Source organism: Sceloporus undulatus, chromosome 3 (genome assembly GCF_019175285.1).
Source record: "Sceloporus undulatus isolate JIND9_A2432 ecotype Alabama chromosome 3, SceUnd_v1.1, whole genome shotgun sequence".
Classification (NCBI taxonomy): Eukaryota; Metazoa; Chordata; class Lepidosauria; order Squamata; family Phrynosomatidae; genus Sceloporus; species Sceloporus undulatus.
In genome coordinates this window covers 186,359,452-186,378,624 of record NC_056524.1, presented here as the reverse complement: position 1 = coordinate 186,378,624, position 19,173 = coordinate 186,359,452, and the positions used below count along the sequence as shown (strand labels likewise).

Sequence of the window (19,173 nt, the reverse complement as noted above, 5' to 3'; positions counted from 1 at the left end):
ATTCTACTATATCCTGGCTTTTCCCCAATACTGGGACTCAAAGTGGCTAACAGCAAATTTAAAACAATACCATTTTTTAAAAAACCTTAAAATATAAATACAAATTAAAAAACAATTTAAAATGTTAAAATGCTTGTACATTAAAATATTAAAAAGTACAAATCTTGATCTGACTTGCACAGCATTTAGAAACCCAACCCTGATCAGTTTTAAAAGCCTGATGGGACAAAAATGTTCTTACCTGCCACCAAAAAGGGAGCTGGAATGGGGCCATCCTGGCTTCTCTAGGAAGCAGGTTCCAGAGCCTAGGAGCAGCCTTAGACAAGGCCCTCTCCCTTGTCCCCACTAAATGAGCCTGAGAGGATGGTGGGACAGAGATAAGAGCCTATCTGGGTGCTTTCAACGGTCTAGTGAGCTCATAAAGGGAGATATGCTCCTTCAAATAAGCCATAGGCCTTACAGGTCAAAACTAACCATTTTAATTGTGACTGGAAACTGTGTGCTCCCTGAAGCCATCTCTAGACCTCACTGTAGATCTTTGAGCAAACTGAGGTTTCTGACCACTTTTTTCAAAGGCAAGCCTAGAAAAAATGCATTACAGTAATCTAAACAGGATGTAACCAAAGCATGTGTCACTGTGGCCAGATCTGACTTCTCCAGAATGGGTGGTATTAGCAGACTAGTTTTAACTATGCAAAAGCACTAGTCACTGCGGAGACCTCCTGGCTCAGAACTGAATCCAGAAGTACCCCCAAACTGCAAACTTGAGTTTATTAGGGAAATGTGCCCCCTGTAACAAAGCCTGAATACCTATCCCTATATCTGTCTTTTTACTTAACAGTAGCACCTCTCTCTTCTCTGGATTAAACTTCAGTTTGTTTGTCCTTACCCTGTCCATTACAGCTGCCAGACAGTGGCTCAGCACAGGAATAGCTGCCTTGGAATTAGGTGGAAAGAAGTGATATAGACCTTGGTTTCATCAGCATAGTTATTCCAGAAGCATAGGGGACAGGAATGAACCCTAAAGGACTCATAAGCCAATGGACAGGGAGTTGAACAGGAATTCCTCAGCACCACCCTCTGAGAGCACTCCTCCAAGAAAGAATGGAGCAACTGTAGAAGAGTTTCTCCAGGCCTCATCAAAGAGAGGTGACTCAGAAGGATACCATGGTCAATGGTATTGAAAACTGCTGAAAGGTCCAGCAGAACCAACAGAAACACACTCCCCTGTGCAGTTCCTGGTGTAAATCATCCACCAAGGTGACCAAAGTTGTCTCCATCTTATAACCAGGCCTGAAACCAGACTAACATGGATCTAGATGATCCATTTCATCCAGGTACCCCTGGAGTTGAGAAGCCATCACATGGTCTAGTATCTTGCCCAAAAATGGAAGGCTAGGGAGTTGCCTATAGTCATCTGGTATAGTAGGATCCAGGAATTTATTTTTATTTTTTTCAGAATAGGTTTTACCACAGCTTTTTTCATGGTTGTTGGAACCCTGGCTTGGTATGAGGAGGCATTAATAATATCTGTTACCCACTCAATCAATACCCTTCTGGTCTGTTTAATTTGCCAGGAAAGGCAAGTGTCTAGTTCACATGTGTTGACTCTCATCTCTCCAAGGATCCTGTCCACACCCTCAAGCTGAACAAATTGAAAAGGGATACTTTTCATTTTTTAAAGAAAGACGTGCACTTTTCTTGTGCCATTGTCCCATAACATTTTAAAAAGACTTTAAGGATTTTCGAATGGTAGTTTCCAAATCAGCAGTTACTGGATGCTTCAAAGACAACTTTAATCTTCACCAATCCAAAGTATAAGATCACTGTGTTCCACAAAACAATGGAAAAAGCATACTAAAATATATATATTATCCTTTTGGAGCTGAATAAGAACTGTTAATCCATGTGACATTCTTAACACTTGGATTTATGTTGCAATGAATTCTATTTTTAAGGAGAAGTAGTGAAGAAAAATGTATAAAATAAATATTTCTTTTCAAACTTTCACAGCTTATTGCTGCATGAGAAATGAATGTCTACTTCCAATGCTGACACCGTGGTCTGGCAAAAACAGTTTCTTTCTGCTCATGTAAATGACTTCGCCTTTCAACTTCAACATCTTCTATATTTATAAGGTCTTTAAAAATTCTTATTCAACAAAAAAAAATCTCTTGACAAGAAGCTAACTCCAATTCAGGGCTTATATCTTCTGCTTTTACTGTATCCATTTAATTTGGCTGGTGTCTTTTTATGAATAATTGCAACAAAGCTTAGCCGTTTTCTTCACTAATCCATATACCACTCTTGTACTAGTGCAATCAGAGAAAACTGTGGCATAGAGACATAAGGCCAAAGCAGACAGGTAGAAAGGAGAAGCCAGAAACTGCTTTCAGCCTGATTGCCCCAGGGCTATGGCAAACACGTGCCCTGAGGGCACCTCCTCCTGCAGTCCCAAATAGGAGCAGAAAAGATCTGCTCCTTTTGGGGCTGGTTTTGAGTTGGGCACTCCAGGGCTGTGTGTCATGTAAACACCATGCCATGTGGTGGCTGGAAGCCAGCCTTGTCTGCCTGTCTGTTCCAGGCCAAAGTTAGGCATGCAAATTCCCTTCTTAGTCAGTTCCAAACTGGATCATTCAAAATAAGTTATGACTTCCATCTCCACAAACAGAGAAGGGCTCAGCTTACAGTTCTGGTTCTGAACCCAGTTTGACCTTGTGACTCTTCTGATTAAAGGCCCATAGCATTAAATTCTCCCCAACTGCCTCACCTAGCCACTGCAATGGCATTAGGTTAACCAATGTATAATATTCTCTGTCTCTCTTCCACACCTCTCCCTGGTGCTCTGGTTCAACCTGTGATGCTCCTGATGAGACTGAGGGACAGCTACCACTACATACTCCTCAGCTTCCTAATGCTGCCACAGTAAAGGTATGTTACTGTTGCTGTTAGGTGCCTTCAAGTTGAGTCCAGTTTATGGAAATCCTGTCATAAGGTTTTCTTGGCAAGATTTGTTCAGAAGAGGCTTGGCATTAATTTCCTCTGAGACTGAGAGATTTCAACCAGTGAGCCTCCATATGGTTGATCAGAGATTCAAACTTTGGTTTCTCAGAGCATTAATCCAACACTCAGACCACTACATCATAATGGCAGTGCTGCTTTACTAAATGGCCACTATTCTCCAACTCTCATCCTTGCTGTCCATGATGTTTTCAACATGCTGTGTTCCAAGTAACAAAAAGGAAGAGCAGGACCTTCCTGTGCCACTATTATCAGTGCATTTTGGTGCATGAATGGGAAGGGAACTGCAGCTGTAGCTGAGATGGCAGTCTGAGCTGCAGAACAACTATCAGCCATGGCAGTGAGGCACAAAATTATTCAGAAGTGAGCTTCAGAAATATGTCCAAGTATTGGGACTTTTAAAATTGTTGACATCGATATACTTCAAGATATATTATATCCAGAAGATATATTAGGGACACAGGGCAATAACCTACAAGCAAATATAATTTTTACTGAATGCATATTTTCAGTCAACTGCTTAGAAAGACATTGGTTTGATTTAAATAAAACGTTGATCAAATGGGAGAATTACAAGAAATAATTCCCACTGAAACATTTGACATAGCTGAATATGCTGTGCTGAATAAAATACTGGAAATCTGTCAATTAAAAAGAATTGCTATGTAGGGTAACATAATGAGTAATTCAGTCGATAGTTTACTGTTTATCATTCCACTGAGCTTTCTGAAGATTTTATTTGCCACTTGTCATGTTTCTGAAAATACATTCAAAAGAAGCTCTTTTAAAATACAGAAACAAACTTTTTTGCATTTTACTTATTCAAAAGCATTGCTTTCTGGGGTCCCAAAGTATGTAACTTCTCTGCTTCCACGCAGAGCCAAATTATTAAAATATGAATAGGTGTTGATTGAAAAGCTTCCTTCCTGTTAAAACTGAAACATACTCCTGCAACTTTTTCAATAGTTGTCTCTGATTTAAAACAAAACAAAACAAAGCACAGTGTGATTAATGGCAGAATGCAGGGTGCAATCATGTGTGCAAGAGACAATGATATACAGATTACAAACAATAAATCAAAAGAGCCTCCTTTTGAAGAGATGCCACATACAGTGAAACCAGAGATGCCCATATATCCATTAATGGATTTCTGCATGAAAACACAATGCTGTTGAGACTGCATTATACATTTTCAGTTCAAGTTGTTCATATTCATTTTGGCAAAACAGTGGAAGCATTTGTTTAGCTGTTGAGGTGTTACATTCTGGGATGCAGATTCATATACACTCCACATAGAACAATACACAACTTTAGAGATGTGTATACAATGCAGAGATGGCTTCAGATTTCTTTCTGTAGCAAGTGCTGAAATTGTTGCACCCCAGAGGTTGCTGAACTGCAATTCCCATCAGGCTTTCCAAGAAAACCAAAGGCTGAAATGCAAGGGCAGGATACAATGGGCCAGCCCCATCATACCCTGTGGGTCCAGTCTGTTCCTGCCTCCAGTACAGTACTTACACAGTCTGGTGCAGACATCTGTCTACTGCCACACCATGGAGCCACTGCCACCAACTTGTCCATTGCTGCAGCTCCCCGGGCAGATCTCTGCCACCACCTATAAGGGTGGAAATGGGGCATCTGGCTTCACCCACATGGCTAACTCACAGACCATTACTGGGGCTTGCGGGGAGAATGGTGGTGGCAGGTAAGGTGTTGCACACCCATCTGCACCACCAGCTGTCATGGTGGAGTTTCTGAGAAACTCCATTGCAAAGAGTAAGTTATTTTAAACTGGCTAAGGGCTAGTTGGGCCAGGATTGGGCCACATCTGCCAAAATGGTGTCCAGTCTGCCCATTCCCAATCTGTGGGGGCTGTTGGCCTGCATCATCTGAACAGGATGGTGCCAGGCTAGGGCGGGTGAGAAATGGCCTTTTGGTCCATGCATACAGCACCCACGAGTAATGTTGTAATGTGCAGTTCAGCAACGGGAAGTCCTAACCCTGCTGCAGAAGTTTGTGTATATCAAGAGGAAGAAATTTGTGGTCCTCTAAATGTTGAAGATTTTCACACGTGCCTGCATCACTGCTAAATGGTCCTCCAAATGGAGCTAAAAGGGAAAACAAGCCCTTGTATGTGAAAGCCTGAGACACTGCTGAATCGGCATGGAAATATGCCTCCCTCTTTTGCATGCCTGAATCATTCCTGGGGAGAGGAATTCCTCTCCCTGTGAGGCGATTCAGGCACATAAAAGAGGTAGGCACATTTCCATGGTGATTCAGCAGCTTCCCAGGCTTTCACCTACAGGGGCTTGTTTTCCCTTTTAGCTCCATTTGGAGGATGATTTAGCAGTGATGCAGGCAAGTGTGAAAATCTTTGTTGTTGGATACAACTCCCATCAGCCTTAGACAGCAGAGCCAATGATGTGGTAAGATGGGAGTTGCAACCCACCATGTGAAGTGTTACATTCTTTCGTCAAGCAATTTTCTATTTACTTTGAATGGGTTTCTCCATGCCACTGCAGTCTTTCCAGAACAAAATGGAGCACAAATCAATTGTTCAATACATGTAACACAGACTATGCATAACACTACTGGAAAACAGCAGTGAATTAAAAACCTATTAAACTTTGATTTATGTGAGCGGGGAGGGGGGGGGACAGCTTCATTTATATACTGCTTCACACCGAACTAGCAATGTCTAAATGGTTTACAACTGTAAGCTAATTGCCCCCAACAATTTTGGTACTCATTTTAGCGATCTCAGAAGGATACAAACTTGAGTTGAGCTTGAGCCCTTTTGCTGGTATTGAACTCGTAACCTTATGGTTTTGAGCGAGTGGCTGCAGTACAGGCATTTAACCACTGCACCACCAGGACTCCTAATTTCAAGATTAGAGATATAGTCCATAGCAGGGAATAGGAAAGAAAGAATAAGACTATGTGTGGTACATAAGGGAGAAAAAAGTGACAGAACATTTGGCATTTGTCTGCTCCTGATGAGATGCTCTGAAATCTGTTCAGATTGTATCTGTATGTTTTAAACTTTTTCCTGATAGTTTTTTGGGGTTTTTTCAGGCTATGAGACTGTGCTCTAGAAGAGTTTATTCCTGACATTTTATCAGCAGCTGTGGCTGGCATCTTCAGAGAATGCTGGCATGGAAGAGATTAGGGTATATATACTGTTGGTTGAGAGGAAATGATTTACATGTTAATCTGTATATTGTTCTATTGTTGAATGGCAAGGCCAAGGGTGGGAAGATATGTGAGGAGGATTGTGCCTATTTAATTAGTGATCCACTGTCTGCTGGGAAACCCCCCTCACCCTGGGTGGTTTTCATTTGCATTTGCTGTGTCTCATTTTGGTGTTTTTGAGGACAAAAACCCTACTCCCTATACATAGCCTACTCTCTTTCATGCCGGCATTCTCTGAAGATGCTAGCCACAGCTTCTGGCTAAACATCAGGAATAAACTCTTTAAGAACACAGCCTCATAGCCCCAAAAACCAACAAAAAACTATGGGTGCCGGCAGTGAAAACTTTCAACTTCACATTGGACATGCTTCATGATAATTACCAATATTTCAATCTTCAAACCTAAATAATATATACTGTCCTTCTGAAGTAATGACATCTCTCTCAATGCATTTCTCTGTATTATCCATTTCATGTAAATTTACAGATTTACATAGTGAGAAAATGGATCTTCCACCACTGATATAGGAACTCTTATGAAGCTGTCCATCACAGGGATACAAACTTATATATACTTTGCATAAAAACAACATACATATTTAGAGAAGTGTATGTAACATAGAGATTGATCTGTACCAATGGCTGAAATCTAAAATACATCTTTCTCATTTTTGTCAGCAGAAATATATACATTGGTTGCATACAAAATAATAGGGTTATAAAAGTTTGAGGAAGTCAAATGAGAAAAACTTGTATGACATCTTTAAATATCTTCAAAGCTTGCCAGATTAAGGTTTATTTATTTTTTGAACCAATTAAAAATCCTCTCTTTAAGCCAAATAAATAAATATCCTAGAGCAACTTATAAGGAGCTGACAGCTCCTGCCCACATATTTACAATTCCTCACAAATAAGCCAGTTGCTAAACCTACTTCTAACTTGCATTTCATAATGCAGAACCCATTGAGAATTTTATGATATTTCTCCAATGAAATACAACTTTGTTGGCATTTAGGCAGAAATCCAATTGCTAGTTCCAAATGGACCAGACCCAGTAAATCCTTTGAAATTTGATATAACACAATGTAAATTCTGTTGATTCAGTGAGGCCCTGTTCAGACCGGCCATTAAGGCTGGCCTGGGAGTGGAATTGGGGCGTTCCATCCAGATGACACATGCCCGACTCCGCCCAGGATGCCATGATGCCGCACCCCACTCCACATGGCATGTGACATCATGGTGCTCCTCCTGTGCTGCGTCCATATGGAAAAAGTGCCATAGCTGCCTTATCATAGCTTGGCAATGCTCATTTGGTGCTGCGTCCATATGATGCAGCACCAAAGGGGTGTTGTGAAGCCATGGTAATGCAGTTATGGAGCTCTTTCCAGGGTGAAAAAAGGAGCCACTTTTTGTGCCCTGGAATGGCCAAATCAGAGTCATGGCATATGGTTGCCATGGCCCCATCTAGCTGAAACAGGAGCAGCTCTATGCCACCACTTCAGAGCTGTCTGAACAGCCCCTAAGTCTGCTCTAGGCGGGGTTAGCAATTTTACACCTAAACATTCAACTGTCAAATAATAATCTTCAGGAATGGGGAAAGAAACACACAGAGTTTGAAGGTAGGCACAGTTTACACTAAAAATGTGCAGCTGGAGAGAATGTGAAGAGAATCGGGTGTCCATGTTAATTAAGGGGGGAAAAAACTTTCACAATGCATTTTTCCAACCAAAATGCCAAGACATTTGGCTGAAACAGCTGCAGTTCTTTAATAAGGGGAAGGAAGATGTACCTTGGGATGCTCGAGAAATTTGATCAACTGCAGATTCCAGGGCAAACTCCAATAAAAACTGACTTTTTGAAAATAAGCAGCTTAGGTTGTATCAATCTCTCTCTGAAGTGTTAATTTGCCTAATCTGTACCACCTGTAGTAGTGTGAGAATAAGAATTTAGTAATCCATTGGATTTTATACTTCCCAAGTACTCCAGAACATCTTTCAGATAAAAATATTAATGATACATTGTAACATGCTTTAGTTTACATATTTTGAGAGAAATATTTCTTATTTCACACATTTTTATGCTACTCTGTGGAAGCACATTTGCGGGGGGGGGGGACCTAAGGGATTCAGGGTGGCCAAGACCAAGGTAATTAATAATCACAGGAAAATGATTAACAGCTAAAGCTTTAATAATGCTGCTTTTTAAAAACTTTTGCAAGGGCCAAGATAGAAAATAAAGGAATCACTGAGGTTTGCAAAAGGCAGCAGACAGTGAAAGTAACAGGAAATATTTTGCCAAGTTAGCAGACAAATTTAGCAAAAAATGGGAACCAAAAGTAGACTTGTGGTCAGACTAAATGCTCAAGAGAAACCGAACCAGTTAAAATTAGAACAAGGGAGAGGGTTGACCACAAGAGTTGATGTTTCAATACACTATGGCTTAATAAGCTTTATTATAATATTATTTTTTAAACCTATAAGGTGGACACTGGTACAGTGAGCCCATGGCATATGCAGGCTTCATTTATGTAGCTTTCAGCATATGCTGAAGTCATGGAAGAATGTTATGAATGGTGCGGGCGCCAGTGGTGTATGTACCCCATTATTTTCAATGGGGCACAAGCATGCACAATTTTCCCTTTACCGGGAAGGGGGGGGGGAATGTCAGGAATGGATTCCCTGCATAAGGGAAGGAAGGACTGTATTATAATTAAGGTCCACCTTTTCGGGCATGCTCAATATGATTATAATGATGTCAGAATTAGGTAGAAAAACGGGAGGTGTAATTTAATTTGGATTAGCCAATTAACTGCACCTCTGCTTCTGTAACTTTGCTTGGTAATGTATAAGACCACCTTCATGTGACCATGTGCTTTGAGTCCCTCATTTTCCTGCACTAGCAGAAGAAGCCACTCCTCACTTGAAACCCAATCTACAAATAAAGAATCTCTTTTGTTACAATCCAGGTGTCCTCCTTTCAATAGCAGACGTTGCTACAACACCCTCTCCACAAAAGTTGCCAAGACAGTATACAACAAATCAACATAAAGCCCATAAAATTACCACTAACACTAGCAATAAAGCCACACTAAAATAATCCTGTTCATATTTACCCAAAAGTGCTATGACAGTGAGCATAACTTCCAGGTAACTAGGATAGGATTGCCACCTGAGAAAAGTGTTAAAACCACAAGATGTGTTTATGTTTAAAGAGAATGGCTGAGACAAAATATCTTTAAATATATATATCATATTCGAATGTGAAATTATTTGTCTAAAATATGTTTTAAAACACATCTATACTTGAAAGATTGTGCATATTTATTTAATTAATTTTTAAAGAAGCATTGCAGATGTATGTGGAAACAAAATGAAACACATTTAAGTTATAAAAAGCCATAGATTGTTTTTGGAATGCCCTGGATTCTGGAGAACTGGATTCAAATCCCTTCTCTGCCATGGAAACCCACTGGGTGACCTTGAGCAAGTCATACTCACTCAGCCTCAGGAATAGACAATGGCAAATCTCCTCTGAACAAATCTTGCCATAATAGATTCTTCTTAGGGTTGCCATAAGTCAGAAATGACTTGAAGACATACAACAACAGCAATAAAAACAGTGTTGTTGTTTATATTTGACTCCCTCTCTTGACATTGATTTCTGCATAAGGCAACTGTTATAGTGACATTAATATTCTTCTTTAGGTTAATAGAGAGACTCAAGAAACATGACAAGTTAAAGATTGGCAGTTTCCAGCACCTAGCCTCTGATGACAAAATGTGCAAAACTCCCAGTAACCAAAGAACCAGATATATTAATCAACAATTCTTCACAAAAACACAGTTTTGATATGTGTTATGAGGGATGCAGAAAAGAAGTCTGCTCATTTAGCCTTAGAAAATCTTGAGTATAGGAGATTTTGAATTTGAGTTATGCCTACCCATTTCCATCCTTCTAAACACTCTGTCATGTCCCCACCAAACGTCTTCTGTCCTTGCTTTGTCCCAGGCAATAAGCAACAAGATGTTGCGACCAGCTGTTATAAATAAATCATTTTCACAGATGTGACTAGATAAATGAGGCCTATATATATTCCATACTGAAGAGCCATTAAACTTTTCATTCTGCTAGTTCTGTTCGAGCAATTTGGAGAGTTAAGACCTTGAGCCAGAATTTACTCATTTAGTAATAAAATCTATTGATTTTAGTGCAATATACACCCAAGTAAATCAGCACAAGATTATTGGGATGTATGCATCAGATTAACCTTGGTGAAGAGTGTGCAGCAGTGTCACAACTCACTTCTAGGTATGTTTACTTGGAAGACAGTTCTACTGTGTTCAGTGGTCCATACTTCAAAGTACAAGAAGGATCACAGCCTTAAGTCCCAGCAAAATTGATGGGTAGGTTGGCGTGAAATTAGAAGACAGAACTTCTGTGAAAAATTGTGAGCTTATCCTGCTTTCTAGGGTAGAAACGGTATCCTCTTCCCAAGTTCAGAATGAGGAGGTGATTCCTTTGACAGAGAAATATAGGTCATGTTCCAAAATATGAAAAACTGAAAATCTATCAAACGCTTGCACAGCAGGATGGGAAGTCATGCTATTTCAGATGATAACCTTTTTATTTTACTTTCTTGCTCTTTTTAACTGCCCAGTAACCAAACCCCTCAAGGCTGTGTGCAGGTAAATATAAAACGTAAAATATAAAATCATAATAAAAAAGGTGGCGGGTGGAAGAATGAGAGGAATATCACATGTCAGATGGTTGTAATCAACCAGGGAGGCCATGGGCCTAGATTTGCTGGACCTGATCAGAGCTGTGAAGGATAGGGATCTTGGAATATTTCATCCACAGGGTCGCCATGAGTCAGGATCAATTCGAGAACAGCTAACAACATAGGGTCATAAAACAGACCAACTTCGACCAACTTCCCCTTTAAACTGCCATGTTATATTTTATTTGAAATAACAAGAGATTCTGTTAAATCTATTGTGGCAATCCAACAACTGCATATTATTATTATTATTATTATTATTATTATTATTATTATTAATTGGAGGGGTAAATTTAGGTTACAAAACCATCTGTAATACTAACCTTGTGGTCTTTACTCCCCACATCTCCACTCCAATATAATTTGCATTGGTGATCCAGTGGGTGGAATTCTTACCAACCACTCTTATGTACATTTAATTACCAGTGAAGGCAAACATGATAAATCTAAAAAGGCTATATTTTAAAAACATGCTTAAAAATTCTCTCTCTCTCTTTCTCTATCTCTATCTCTCTTGGTCATTTTAACTGATCAGTGCAAACTAGCTGCAAGTCAAGAAACCACTCTTGTCTTCTGCAAGACCAAACAGTGGTATTGAGCATTACTGCTGTCATATTCACCTGAACCAATGCAAGAGCGTTTATGTTCTTTCTGGGAAATTTGAATTTTTAAAACAGTACTTTAGACCACAACACTACATGAAAATTTTAACATCCGCTAATGGGGAATTTTTAATTATTTTTTAAATACACACACACACACACACATCTCAAAACAGAAGCAACCATGGAAGATCTGATAAAGAATTAATAAGAAGATGTAGAAACAAAGGGCGCATTTACACTGTAGAAATAATGCAGTTTGATACCACTTTAATGGTCATGGGCCCCATCCTACAGAATCCTGGGATTTTTGGTTTTGTGAGTCTCCAGTACTCTTTGGCAGAGAATGCTGAAGATCTTGTAAAACTATTCCTTAGGATGGAGCTACATCACTATATTATTTCTACCGTGTAGATAAACCCAAAGACTGCTTTTATTTATGTTGACCAAACAGCAGCTGGTTGGTTATGTGTGCACAGAGGTTATGACCAGTGGAAGGAAAACTAGAACACTCAGGACTAGGATCTGTAAACAAACAAATAATTTCCCCATCCCACTAGCATCTGATTTGCATATATTTTGATGCTATTGTTGGGTCACCAGAATACATTTAGTAGAATCTCCAGATATTTCTTCTTTTTTTTTATTCTACAAGTGCTCACAGACAAAAAGCAAACAAACAAACACAAAATATGACATAAAAGACATACCTTCAAAACTAGTTACTAACATACCTGACATACATATCTGACAGTAATCGGGAAATTTTGTATACATCTTTTTAAAAAACAAAAAAACAAAACATATACTGTAACATATAACAGATATGGTCCACCTTCGGATTGCCTAATATGTATCTTTATGGAACTTTCTCAGAAGCATTTTGTAAATCAATCATATTCTTCTTTGACTTAACTACATTTTGAATGCTCAATCCACTAATTAATGATCTTGTTTTTCAATATTTTCTCAGACTGTACGGCTTTGACGTAAGTCTTAATTAATTTGTTAGCTTCTATATTTTTATTATATTAGTATTGTATCTCAGATTCTTTTATTTTCTTTTATTTTCATTAGATTTAAATATCTAAATATTTTGTGTGTGTGTGTGTTTGTGTGTGTAGTAAATCTTGATTTTATTTCCCTTTGTGTATTTAAGTACATATGCTTGACCATTTTCTCTCACAAAACTTTAGCAGTGGTTTCCATTTTTCTTCCCATCCCAATAGGATTTCCATTTAACAGCACTGTTAGTTTGTCCATCTCCATCACCTCTAGGCAGTTTTTAAGCCAATCGTCTATCAATGGTGTATCTTTCGCCTTCCATTTTTGGGCATATACTGTTCTTGTGGCTGTGACTGAGTAGAGGATGTGAATATCCAGATATTTCTAATAAAATGGATTTTCTCCCATTACTGTGCCATGTTGAAGGCTATTTCATTGAAAAGTACGCAAATATACAACATATGTTTTAGCAGAATAATCAGTATAGTGAAACATAAACACACCTGTTAATGTCTGATCCACCAAATTGGTTGCCATGAATGTCACAGCTGGTGAAGAGATAGCCGCCACCCTGGTGACTTGAGCTGGCATCAGAGGAGTCATTCGAGTCTCTCTTCTAGAAGCAGCACCTGCATACCAATCATAATGAATATGTTACTGTTTTCATAATATAAAAATTCAAAGGTCTCAGGAGCAAGCTTATTTTCAAAAGCACTGGATTTTATCAGATGCTGTTAGTATCCAGTCTTTCTCAGAAAATATTTTAGAACAAAATGATCAAGAGTTTTCTATGTAATTGTTTACATGAATTAAATTTTTAGTCCTGTTTTGCTGCCACCCTTTCCTCCTTTTACATTTGTCTCATTCTAGCAAATGAATCCATTTTGATGATTATGCACCACATTGTAGTCAGAAGTACATAATGGTAGTGATGGAGAAGTTTTTCAGAAATGGGTGGGATTAAAAATGACCTTCTGTTGTGGAAATACCTAAGCCCAGCTCAGTTCTGAATTTCATCTCAACTCACATTGATTTGATACCTACTCGCTTGATTATCAGTTTCATTCTCCGTGATGTTACTTTTGGGGAGTGGCAGAAATAGCAGCCATGTTGGAACCATGTCCAGCTATGGTTTAGGGCACATTCCAACTGCAGATGAGAGATGCCACATATGATTAGCCCCTGATGATGATGATGATGATGATGATGATGATGATGATGATTTATTCATTTCTGCCAATAGTATATTTCTGCCCATGAGCAAGTAGCAGCCATTGGGATGTGTGTGTGTGTGTGTGTGTGTGTAGAACTGGACTAAAGCAAGGAAGGATTTTTTTTTACCTTCTTATGGTCTCATTCATTGTAGCTACAACACTCCTACAATGACTATTTGGTAAACAAAGCCCTCCTTACTTGGTGTTCTGTGAACGGGATAATTCTGCTTCTAAATCTTCCTTTCTTGCAAAACCTACAAGCCAGTTTTAGGAAGGGGAAGGAGGAAAGGAAGTACTGTAATGGAGAACGGAATGAATTTCATGGGCCTTTGCTTGTTTCTAATAACGTGCACCAATGCACTGCTGCCTTCTGAGGATGAGTTCAAGCAGACTTCCATACCAGCAGCTGGTACTGGAGTAGAAATGTTTCATGTAAGGAGGCTGATGCTGGTAGCAAATTTAATTTAGACATTATGCTTTGCTGCTAGGATTGCTAGGAGTGGTGAAATTGTTTCCCTTTCTTTGGAGATCCCTATGAAGAAATCAAACAGGTGATGTTTCTTCTTTCATAAGAATAAGTTGGGTGAGGGAGCTTTTTAATTTTAATTTCTCAGGTTCAAGAGCAATGCTGGCCCAAGCATTAGGCAGAGGTACATAAAAAAGCATTCTGCTTCTGGGATTTTACACTAATCTGATTGTTTCAGCACTTTACGACTGAATTGGAATCATGCATGAAACCAACTTGCCATTTTTCTTCTGTAGTTGCTTTCTGTATTCTTTGTGCAAAAATGTAACTTGTAGAAAACTCCTGTTTCTCTTTTGAAGCTAAACAGAAACATACACATGGACAGCAAGCAATGTTGCCACTTTGAGTAGTTCAACCAAGAAGAGGCCATAGTTATTCACATTTTTTCAGTGTTGCACATCTTGCATGAATGCACACAAACCACCCACAAAGATACACAGATTTTCTTCAAGAGAACACCACCAAAAACTGAGCATACTGAAGGATTTTTAAAAGTCTTTTCTGTTTACCGCATGAAGACAAACCAAGTCAGGATTTATGTCTTTAACCATTAGCCTGAGTGAGGCAGACATCTCCAGCAGCAGATGTTGAGAGAGGTGGGGAGTGAAGATGAGGTGCCTGAAGATAAATCTATGTGTGCCACATCGCCTGCCCTGCATCCTTTAAGGCAACCTGCTGACCTCAGGTGTGCTGTCTTGTTGCCCCTGGTCAAGTAATAGTCACCTGGCACTCCTATCAAATTTTCTACTTGAAATGGAGGGGGCATCCATCATGTCATTCAGTTCAAGCAGCAGAATGACGTAGCAGCAGAAACTGATGGTGGAAGAAATGGCAAGTTTCTCTGACATGAAGTGTGTGTCAGAGACATATGAGTTAAATGATATCTGAATTTTTCTCAGAGAGGGGAGAAGTCTGGTGAGGGGAAAGAATACTCTGTCGATTCTTCTCTTACATTTTTGAATAAAAAAGTAAGCTGAAAGATAGCTGCTCCTTCCCCCAAATTCCATTCTAGAACTTGAGCACTGGTCAGGTTATTTTAAAAATGCACACACACACACACATACACACACACAGAGAGAGAGAGAGCATCAACTGACCAATATTTATTGCTTTTTCCATTTCACAAGCTTTAGAGTTGCCATGCTAATGCTTTAAAAATATATTATCAATTACATTTTCACAGGACAAGATAGGTATTCATGCTATAAACAAGCATTGTATCTAGACTCGTAGGAGCTGAAGAGGATTTTCAAAAGAAAAAGACCATAAATCATTTTTATGCTAATTAGCATTTCTTTTTAGACTCCATCTTTTACAGCAACAGATCTGAGGCTAAAAGGCCACAAATGGAGTAAAGATTCAGGAGGCTAAAAAGCAATTTGCTGAGAAAAAGTAACAGAAGCACAAAATAATGGGGGAGAAGGTCTGTGCCAAACAGTAAGTTCTTAAGAGATGGTAATAGTTTTGTATGAAATTTTAGCAGGGAAAACTATAATTCTACTATGCCAGGTCCATTACAGCATGGCTACAGTGATGATACATTGCTATCATGTCACTAAGATGTTGTCCTCCCAACACAAAAGAGAATGTAAACAGGAACAGTTACTGTCTTAAGGGGGGGAGGGATAAAGTGTTTTTAATTGTCATATTTTATTTTTTACTGTTGTTAACCGCCCGGATTGGTTTGCCAGAGGGCGGTATACAAATAAATATTATTATTATTATTATTATTATTATTAACAGGAACAACAACAGCAGGAACAATAATGCACTAACACCAGTGTCCGCTCTCATAGTGACCATAGCAACACTTCCATTACACACTGAATATATTTATCCTCAACCACAATATCTATGCAATGCATTAGATATTAGAAAAGCTTCATTCTGTTCACAGCAATAGTTGAATAGCCCCATTGTGTCATTCATGTCATTTGAACACACACACAATACAAAACTAGGTAGCCAGAAAGAAAGTGTTTCCTCAGTACAAGCAGACCTCCATAGTGTACAAGGTATGACAGCAGCAAATTACACCAGCAGCCACAAGTCAAAGTTATCTATAAAACCAAAAAATTTAAATATTATTTTATTACAAACTCAGACAATGTTTCCCTACATGCCACATCATTTTTTGAGGAAGGAAATGAGGACCAGGGTGAAATGAAAGTGTATTATTTTAACCACGGCTATGGAAAATAGGAAGGGCTAAGTATGTGCTAGGGAGCCAATATGGTATGGTGGTTTGAGTGTAGAATTATGATAATGGGAGACCAGTTTGAATCCCCGCTCTGTCATGAAAAACCATTTGGTGATCTTGGGTAAGTCATGCTCTGTCAGCCCAAGAGAAAGGCAGTGGCATATCTCCTCTGTTTAAATCTTGGGATGGGATGACAAAGTTTGGTTTGATGTAAAGACACACAACAACTAAAAAGAAGTGGACAGGTTTCCTTGATTCCATTGGTTTGTTGTTACACAATGAAGTGCTTCCACTATGACAATTGAATCCTTCCCATAGACCAGTCATGAATCAGTGATTATTCCAGTCACAAGAGCCAGTGATTGAGAAGACATGCATTTAGAGATGCCATAAATGAGCTGTAACTTTTTTAAAAATTAAAGTTTTACAGGACTTTGGGACTGATGAACTAAACAGGCATAATTAATAGCATCACACAAGAACAATAAAATTGAACTATAGACATGTTGCGTCCCTAGTCCTTCGTATTTTTATTCTTCTCCTTGACTGCTCATTATTTATGCAACTCTCTCCTGCTTCTGCTAATTTTAATGTGCCCCAACTATACTATAAATAAAGTGTTCCAACTATAAAAACAACTGCTACTTACAGTTGGACTTATGTGTCTTGCCTTTCTACTAAACAACACCAAAAGGTGATAACTGCAGTAAAATGCAAACTGAAATACAAAATAACAATTAAAACAAACTGTCATTCAAATAAACATGATATAATATTGTTTTTGTATTCGCCTTGCCTTTATTAATTTTAAATATGAAAATTAAAATTAGTAAATACTTACAATAATATGGAACAGCAAACATCCAAGACTGAGAATACATCACGATGGAGGTTCATATAATGATAAATAGATCAAAGCCAAGTTGACCACACAAGTTTTTTATTGAACTCTTCTATAAGATTTTGTAAAGTTCTATGAATTTCATTATTTAGTAGCTCAGATTATCTGCTTGTACAACAGTATGTACTCAGAAGAAGTCATTACTGACTTTACCAAGAGGCTTGAGAACTTCTAGAGAATTACTGAGGCCCTGACTCATACAGAATTGTGTCTTTAGTAGTATTAACAACCAAACTTTATTTCCATGGGCTACAGCAAAAAGCAACAAGAAACTTCCACAGTAATCTCCAAAGATATTACAGATAAGCCTAAATGATAAGTTCATGTTCATTCCTTAATATCCTTCTTTCCCCCAGAAGATTGAAATTACTGCCTTTAGATGACCTAAGCCAAATGTTCTCAAAATTAATTTTGTCCCTCTTTGCACAAGGACAGGAAAATCAATAGAAAAGAAAGGAAACAAGGCTATAAAAGTCTGCATCATAGATAAAAGGTTGTTAGGGACAAACTCAAGGAACAGACTAGATGCCAAAAGTAAGAAAGTGTCCTCTAGCATGAGGATGGGCAACCAGGGCAAGTTCAGGGGCCAGTTTTCGCTCTTGAGGCTCTACAGGGACTGGACAGAAATCCAACACTCCCTTCCACCAATGCACTCACCCATACACCCTGGAAGCAGAAGGATGTCTGGACAAAATCAGTTTATCTCTGAGGTCCTTTCACAAAGCGCTATGATGATTCCACTTTAACTGTCATGACAACATCCTATGGAACCCTAAGGTTGGTAGGATTGCAGTTTTGAAGTTTGCAGTTTTGAGGCTGAGAATTTTCTAGCTGTACTTTTATAGCCACATGAAAACCATATCCAGATCACACAAGCACATAGGTCATCAATAGGATTCCAATTATTTGACCCACCTTGAGGTTATTTCAACTTCACCTAGCCATCTGGGCAGTAGAACCGTTCTCCTTCTTAGCATCTTTGTACCAAGGCACACACATTTTATCTCAGAAGGATAAAAATAACTTACATATCAATGAAAACAGTATAAGCAGCTGCAGCACTTGTAATGATAATGTTGATTATCATGATAGCCTTCCTAGCATTCATGACCAGGCCCAACAATAAATTAAAGCAATTCAAAAGCCAAAACACAGAAGGAAACAGTACTAATAACAGACAACCCAGATGTCCTTTTAACTATGGGAACATTATTATTGTGCACTTGCTTTTAAATGTGTATAATAGCTACTGTATGGAGACAAAAAGCATGAGAGCTACGTGGCAGGGATTGGTAGTTTAACCTTCCCCTCCAAGCTTCCCCAGAATATTATTTATGTTATGGAATGGAAGGTCTCTGTGATGGCCTCTCTGAATGAAATCATCAATTTTCGAGAACAAATTTGGATTGGATATAAAGAAAGGGCACATTTTAACTCCATACTTCCATGCCCCTTGTTTTTATCTTATCACCCTGCAGCTTCCATTTACATTTTTTTAAAAAAAGTTTCATTCATTTAATTACATTAAATCCACTTTAGCGGATTGCCCTGCGAGCAAAAATAATTAACTCACAATGGAAAACATATATTTGCACATATGAATACACATAGAGGTCAATAGGCTAAAGATCTTCACTTCAACATGCAACATAACTCATTTTGTATTGTGTTTGAACCTATAATAGTAACTAAGGGGCTGTACAGACAGCCCCTAAGGGGCAGCGGGATGCCACCC

At 38.7% G+C, this 19,173-nt stretch overlaps 1 protein-coding gene across 2 annotated transcripts in view; it reads right to left on the bottom strand.

Moving 5' to 3' along the window:
• Positions 1–19,173, bottom strand: part of TCERG1L (transcription elongation regulator 1 like) — a 224,130-nt gene that overhangs the window by 68,747 nt on the left and 136,210 nt on the right. For both annotated transcript variants that reach the window (XM_042461102.1, XM_042461103.1), the window contains exon 5: positions 13,101–13,226. In XM_042461102.1, the coding sequence (XP_042317036.1) occupies positions 13,101–13,226 (126 nt within the window). The remainder of the gene's footprint in view (positions 1–13,100; positions 13,227–19,173) is intronic.